General features: G+C 37.7%; 1 protein-coding gene across 2 annotated transcripts in view; it reads right to left on the reverse strand.

Moving 5' to 3' along the window:
• TRIM24 (tripartite motif containing 24) overlaps positions 1-7769 on the reverse strand; it is a 138177-nt gene that overhangs the window by 10793 nt on the left and 119615 nt on the right. For both annotated transcript variants that reach the window (XM_040471847.1, XM_040471846.1), the window contains exons 11-12: positions 2964-3137; positions 390-525 (exon numbers count right to left, since the gene is read on the reverse strand). In XM_040471847.1, coding sequence (XP_040327781.1) covers positions 390-525; positions 2964-3137 — 310 coding nt within the window. The remainder of the gene's footprint in view (positions 1-389; positions 526-2963; positions 3138-7769) is intronic.

Genomic DNA, 7769 nt, shown 5'->3' on the forward strand with positions numbered 1-7769 from the left:
ACACACACACACACACACACACACACACACACAAAACCCACCAAAGAAGAGACTGACACTGATAAATTTTGACCCTAGGCAACTTACATCCAAAAATATACCATATCACAGGAAAACTTATCAAAAAGAGTAAGTATAATACTAATTTCCTCCTAGGAATGCTCTAATGCCTACAAGTTTTGTTGAAATTAAAAAGGTACAGAGGTTTAAACTTTGCTTCCCACCTTGAAAGTAGACTAAATTTAAACAGTGCCCAAAACTCAGACTCATTTTAATCATCCAAGAAAAGGGTGGAGGGCAGAGGTGAGGGACGAGGGTAATTATGAGTAAAAAAAAAAAAAAAAAAAAAAGGGAGAAAACACCCCAAAGTCAAAGGAAGCTCACTTTACCTGCAAGGCCTGGAGATGGCACGGATGAGTTTGGTGACTGGACGGTTCTGTTTGAGGGTGGTCTTGGCTGGCCATGATCTATACTGGTATCTTTCCTCACAATATTGTCCAGCATAATAGTACTTGAACAGTCAATCTTATAAGAAACGAAATTATTTCACAACATCCCGACTTTGCAAGTTAAAAGCTACTTTAAATTTAAAAGAAAACTTTAATAGTTTAATTACTATCAAGTAATGAAGAATATAAGTATCATATTTAAGAAGTTCTGATGTATATTTTCCCTATAAACAATCTTGAAAAAAGCTTTTACTCATCTTAATGGTCCATCTTAGTAAATATACTGAAGACATACTATTTCAGAAGTTATGAGGAAGGAGAAAGGAGTATCATGTATCATTCACACCCTTAAAAACTCAAACAAAAAATATATAACTTATTTAAAAATAACAAAAAGTAACCCCCCCCCCAAAAAAATAGTGCAGTTTTACATTTTTGCAAGTTTCTTTAGTGTCTGGCTTAATTAATAGCCAAAAGGATTCTTTTATGTGCATAAGAACATAAGCACATTGTGATGTGTGGTTCTGGTTGAAGAATATGAAGAAAATCTGGCCTTACACAGGAAGGACCTTGTGTAGTGTCCTCTGAAAGGGTGGTCACTGATTCACACTGCTGAGAACTCGTCTCTGGTATGCACTACGTAGATGAAATAAGCCCACACATAGCATATTTCTAGAACACTAATCTCACCTGAGTACATTACTATTATTTCGTAGGGGAAAATGGGTCCTTTAAAGATTCTTGCTTTAATGTAACAAGTATACAGGTAGCACTTCTTTTCCAACTGATCACTCAGCTAAAATAATGCTACACTTCTACTAAATAAGACTTTAATTCTTTATTTTATTTTTAATGTAATTTATTGTCAAATTGGCTTATATACAACACCCAGTGCTCGTCCCAACAAGTGCTCTCCTCAATGCCCATCACCCATTTTCCCTCCCATGCTGTAACCCCTGTCCACCCTCAGTTTGTTCTCTGTATTTAAGAGTCTCTTGTGGTTTGCCTCCATCCCCCTCTGTTTCTATTTTCTCCCTCCCTTCTCCCATGGTCTTCTGTTAAGTGCCAAGTAGTATTCCATGGTATATATAAACCACATCTTCTTTATGGAAAGACTTTAATTCTTTAGATGCAAATACTTTTCATGCTTAAATAGACCATTTATTTCTCAAAAATGTCTTTGTGATTAAAATCAAGTTCAATTCTCTAACATAGTTCCAGCCTTTCTGAACTAGGATCCTACAAGAGACTTAATTCCTACTGTCCTAGGGCACAGATTGTTTATGATGAATCTACTTTTCCTTCTCCATCTAGAATGGTGCTACTTATGAACCATCTTTGGGGGGACTGAGAAAACGGTCACTCAAATCAGCTTCTTTATTCTATGGTTCAGCTGAAGAATTTCAGTTGAGCAAGGCTGGTAGACAAAGGTTCACCTGTATCTGAGGACTGCAGAGAAAAGGCCAGAAGGACGATTTGTGCTTTCTGTGGGTCCTCTTCAGGGGAGGGGGAAAGTACACAGGGTCATTTATGTTTAATAATCTTTTGGCAATACCTTGGCCAATACTTTTCAGAGTGTGAAATGTACTGGAATGTGAGTGGATCTATTGAATCTTAACGTAAGGAAAGTTATTTACACTGTGAGTTAATCCTAAAAGCTAAGGTAAAATTATAGGAATGAGACAAAATTAGTTTTCCCATATATTACCTATGAATGAAAAATACATGTCCTTTACCCATTTAAAGTATATGCAATTATTTAAAAAATGAAGTAACTCTGGTAAGGTTAATGATGCAACTAAATAATTGATCTCAGTAACCTGAAAAACCAACTAAATAATGAAAATAAAAAATTTATTTTACCATCTGATCAGATGTTTCTTTAAAGTTTTAATGTTTGTGTCACAATTCTATAACCTTGTAGGATAAGGAAAGGTAAAACAAGTATCAACTTATATGGAGATCTATCTATAGGATGTTTTATTTTCTGCCTTTGGAAAAGATTTTTTAGAAAGTCATATTGGTAAAGTTAGTGAGTAAATGTATTTAATTTAAATATAAAATAAACCAGAGCTAATCTTGCACTGGCCAGTATAATCTGGGAGAAAATGTTTTCATTTCCATTGTTAAACTTGTCTCCATCTCTTCTGATGTTTTAAATCCCAGCCTCCCCAGCCCACCGTATCCTTATTCTAATACAGCACATTCCAACATTCACCTTTCCAGCACCTCTTTCCCAGGTCCTTACTTCCCAGCTTTCCCAGCTTAGATTCCAGAGTCCATCACTATAATCATTAATTTATAACATGTTTAACATCAGTGCCATGAAAGATGTCCTCTATATACGTTTAAGGGCTTATCTTTTTATTTTTCCTGCTGTTTTATTTCTAAAGAAGAAAAATAATTTCTAACACCCAACACACAACCTATCATCTGACTAACTCAAGCCTTTTACCAGGTAAATTCACTTGAAATTTTCGAAACATTCTTAGTATAAATGTTATGTATACTTACATCTGGAAGAGAAGGAAGATTATAAGAGCCTCCCACTGGTGAGCTCAAATCAATCATAGGTGAGCCGAAAGCCTTTGCATCATATCCTGCTGCACTCGTAATGGTAGGACTAGAAGGAGTAGAGGATGTGCTGCTGGCGGTTGATGGGGCAGCCTGCCCACTGCTGATCTGCCACTATAGTAGCAACAAAGGAGGAAGGGGGTCTATTAGCAGGCCAAAGCATAACATGTCCTACTAATCTCTGTTCCTTTGTTACAAAACAAAGTAGAAGACACATTTCTGCTATCTGAATTCAACTATAATTTGAATGGAAAGCAAGGAGGGACAGGAATGTATAATTTTCATTAATCCTGTCCAAAAATAAAAAATAAAAAGCAGATTATATATATATATATATATATATACATACATACATATATATATACATACATACATATATATATATACATACATACATATATATATGTATGTATGTATATATTACATATATTTAACCAGAAAACAGTTGGCGTGTATCAGAAAACCACAACATCCAATCCTGAAAAGCTAACACATAGGGGGTGGGCGGGAACATAAGCACATAGCAACTTCAAGGTAAAGATGGAAGGCTAAAAAGATACATTTTCTTCTGTCCCCACCTGAGACACTTGAAACTAAATAACAGTTTGCACATATTGCAGAACCCCTAAGAGCTTGGAAATTAAAAGCATGAGAGGTAAAGCTGGGGCTGAAAACAGGATGATCTGCGGAGAGTTTGTTTAAGAAGCACTGAGGCTCATGTTCCTTTCCCACTTTACTGTAGTTACCCCAAGATAATACAGACTTCCTCCATTTCCACAGATGAAGGCTGGAAGTTTATTCTCTAAAATAGAGAAAACTGTGTCTTTGGATTGAAGGGCACCAGGTTCATCTGAAGGCAGAGACGTACTGCCCTGAAAATGAAGATTATGAAGCCACACTGACACTGAATGCTGAGCTTCGCTCCCCCATCCCCAACTCTGCCACTGGCCCCCACCAATCTGCTTACCCAAGCTGGCTTCAAGGTGCAGCCAGGCCCTGAATTTTAGGCAGACGACAGAAAGACGCTTTGGGAACTGGACCAGTCTAAAAAGTACAACTTAAAGATTGTGACACTAAGAATTCTCCCAATAAATCTACCTCGTAGCCTTAAAACTAGAGTGAAACCTCAAACCTCAAACATTAGCTCTAGACCCAGGCTTGCAGGATTTTTTTTTACCACTCATTTCTTATATACGAAGAGGTAATTAAACATAAACAACTGAGGAAACTCTTATCATTTATGTTAAAGGCTGAGATAAACACACTAAGATAATAGCAGAATACTAGGAATGAGAAGAGATGAACCATGCTGCTCTCCACAATTTACTTCAAAGCCTATGAAAAAATAAGACTTGACTGATATATGGAAGAATAAATGGCTATATGATTAGTAAGTGAGAAGCCAAATAGAACAATTAGTCCCTGACACAACTCTTTTAGCTGTTGTGTTTGAAAATTTTTGTAATAAAATATAGGGGAAAAGGAAAGCAACTAAGAGGTATCTCAGGACTATACAAGGGGGAAAAATCCCCAAATACAACAATATATGGACTACATTATACAGAGTGATAGTGTGACAGGCATTCCAATTTTGAAAAATCTAATTTGTATTCCTCACTGAAAACACTGTATAAAGAAACCTGTGAATGTCATCTTTACCACCTACCTACTCCTCATGTCCATCCATCTCTTCCTGTGCCCTCTGCCAACTTCCCTCCTTCAGAATAATCATAGTTATGGACGATGTATATCTTTCCAAGGTTTATTTTTTTAAAAAAACCCCTCCCCACCCCCCACTCCCCACCCAACCAGAAAAATGAGATAATACCCTACAAAAATTCTATAATGTTTTTTTCCATATAACATCATCTATAGATTACTGCATTTTCTCAATTGCTGAACATATTCCCCTATGCAAGTGTACTATAATTTGTTAATTTAATCTGTTGATTAAATTTATTATCTATATTATCTCCTAGTTTATTCATTTATTCATTCATGTTTAGATTTTTGACCAGGAAACATTTTAAATATATATATTTTTAATGTGTATTTTTGAGACAGAGACAGAGTGTGAGCGGGGTAGGGGCAGAGAGAGAGACACACACAGAATCTGAAGCAGGCTCCAGGCTCTGAGCTGTCAGTACAGAGCCCTACGTGGGACTCGAACTCACAAGCCAGGAGATCATGCCCCGAGGCGAAGTCAGAAGCTCAACCTATTGAGCCACCCAGGCGCCTGGGACCAGGAAACGTTTTTTTTTTTCCCAATATATGAAATTTATTGTCAAATTGGTTTCCAAACAACACCCAGTGCTCATCCTAAAAGGTGCCCTCCTCAATACCCATCACCCACCCTCCCCTCCCTCCCACCCCCCATCAACCCTCAGTTTGTTCTCAGTTTTTAACAGTCTCTTATGCTTTGGCTCTCTCCCTTTCCAACCTCTTTTTTTTTTTTTCCTTCCTCTCCCCCATGGGTTTCTGTTCAGTTTCTCAGGATCCACATAAGAGTGAACACATATGGTATCTGTCTTTCTCTGTATGGCTTATTTCACTTGGCATCACACTCTCCAGTTCCATCCACGTTGCTACAAAGGGCCATATTTCGTTCTTTCTCATTGCCATGTAGTACTCCGTTGTGTATATAAACCACAATTTCTTTATCCATTCATCCGTTGATGGACATTTAGGCTCTTTCCATAATTTGGCTATTGTTGAGAGTGCTGCTATCAACATTGGGGTACAAGTGCCCCTATGCATCAGTACTCCTGTATCCTTTGGGTAAATTCCTAGCAGTGCTATTGCTGGGTCATAGGGTATGTCTATTTTTTGAGGAACCTCCACACTGTTTTCCAGAGCAACTGCACCAGTTTGCATTCCCACCAGCAGTGCAAGAGGGTTCCCGTTTCTCCACATCCTCTCCAGCATCTATAGTCTCCTGATTTGTTCATTTTGGCCTCTCTGACTGGTGTGAGATCTGAGTATGGTTTCGATTTGTATTTCCCTGATGAGGAGCGATGCTGAGCATCTTTTCATGTGCCTGTTGGCCATCCGGATGTCTTCTTTAGAGAAGTGTCTATTCATGTTTTCTGCCCATTAGTTCACTGGATTATTTGTTTTTCGGGTGTGGAGTTTGGTGAGTTCTTTATAGATTTTGGATACTAGTCCTTTGTATGATATGTCATTTGCAAATACCTTTTCCCATTCTGTTGGTTGCCTTTTAGTTTTGGTGATTGTTTCCTTTGCTGTGCAGAAGCTTTTTATCTTCACGAGGTCCCAGGAGTTCATTTTTGCTTTTAATTCCCTTGCCTTTGGGGATGCATCGAGTAAGAATTGCTACCGCTGAGGTCAGAGAAATCTTTTCCTGCTTTCTCCTCTAGGGTTTTGATGGTTTCCTGTCTCACATTCAGGTCCTTTATCCATTTTGAGTTTATTTTTGTGAATGGTGTGAGAAAGTGGTCTACTTTCAACCTTCTGCATGTTGCTGTCCAGTTCTCCCAGCACCATTTGTTAAAGAGACTGTCTTTTTTCCATTGGATGTTCTTTCCTGCTTTGTCAAAGATTAGTTGGCCATACGTTTGTGGCTGTAATTCTGGGGTTTCTATTCTATTCCATTGGTCTATGTGTCTGTTTTTGTGCCAATACCATGCTGTCTTGATGATGACAGCTTTGTAGTAGAGGCTGAAGTCTGGGATTGTGATGCCACCTGCTTTGGTCTTCTTCTTCAAAATTAGGCTATTCGTGGCCTTTTGTGGTTCCATATGCATTTTAGGATTGCTTGTTCTAGCTTCGAGAAGAATGCTGGTGAAATTTTGATTGATATTGCATTGAATATGTAGATAGCTTTGGGTAGTATTGACATTTTGACAATATTTATTCTTCCAATCCATGAGAACGGAATGTTTTTCCATTTCGTTATATCTTCTTCAATTTCCTTCATAAGCTTTCTATAGTTTTCAGCATACAGATCCTTTACATCTTTGGTTAGATTTATTCCTAGGTATTTTATGCTTCTTGGTGCAATTGTGAATGGGATCAATTTCTTTATTTGTCTTTCTGTTGCTTCATTGTTAGTGTATAAGAATGCAACTGATTTCTGTACATTGATTTTGTATCCTGAGACTTTGCTGAATTCATGTATCAGTTCTAGCAGACGTTTGGTGGAGTCTATCGCGTTTTCCATGTATAATATCATGTCATCTGCAAAAAGTGAAAGCTTGACTTCATCTTTGCCAATTTTGATGCCTTTGATTTCCTTTTGTTGTCTGATTGCTGATGCTAGCACTTCCAACACTATGTTAAACAATAGCGGTGAGAGTGGACATCCCTGTTGTGTTCCTGATCTTAGGGAAAAAGCTCTCAGTTTTTCCCCATTGAGGATGATGTTAGCTGTGGGGTTTTCATAAATGGCTTTTATGATGTTTAAGTATGTTCCTTCTATCCCGACTTTCTCCAGGGTTTTTATTAAGAAAGGGTGCTGGATTTTGTCAAATGCTTTTTCTGCATCGATTGACAGGATCATACGGTTCTTTTCTTTTATTAATGTGATGTATCACGTTGATTGATTTGTGAATGTTGAACCAGCCGTGCAGCCCCGGAATTAATCCCACTTGATCATGGTGAATAATTCTTTTTATATGCTGTTGAATTCTATTTGCTAGTATCTTATTGAGAATTTTTGCATCCATATTCATCAGGGAATTTGGCCTGTAGTTCTCTTTTTTTACTGGGTCTCTGTCTCGTTTAGGA

Source organism: Herpailurus yagouaroundi, unplaced genomic scaffold (assembly GCF_014898765.1).
Source record: "Herpailurus yagouaroundi ecotype Mexico unplaced genomic scaffold, PumYag 100, whole genome shotgun sequence".
NCBI classification, from domain to species: Eukaryota; Metazoa; Chordata; class Mammalia; order Carnivora; family Felidae; genus Herpailurus; species Herpailurus yagouaroundi.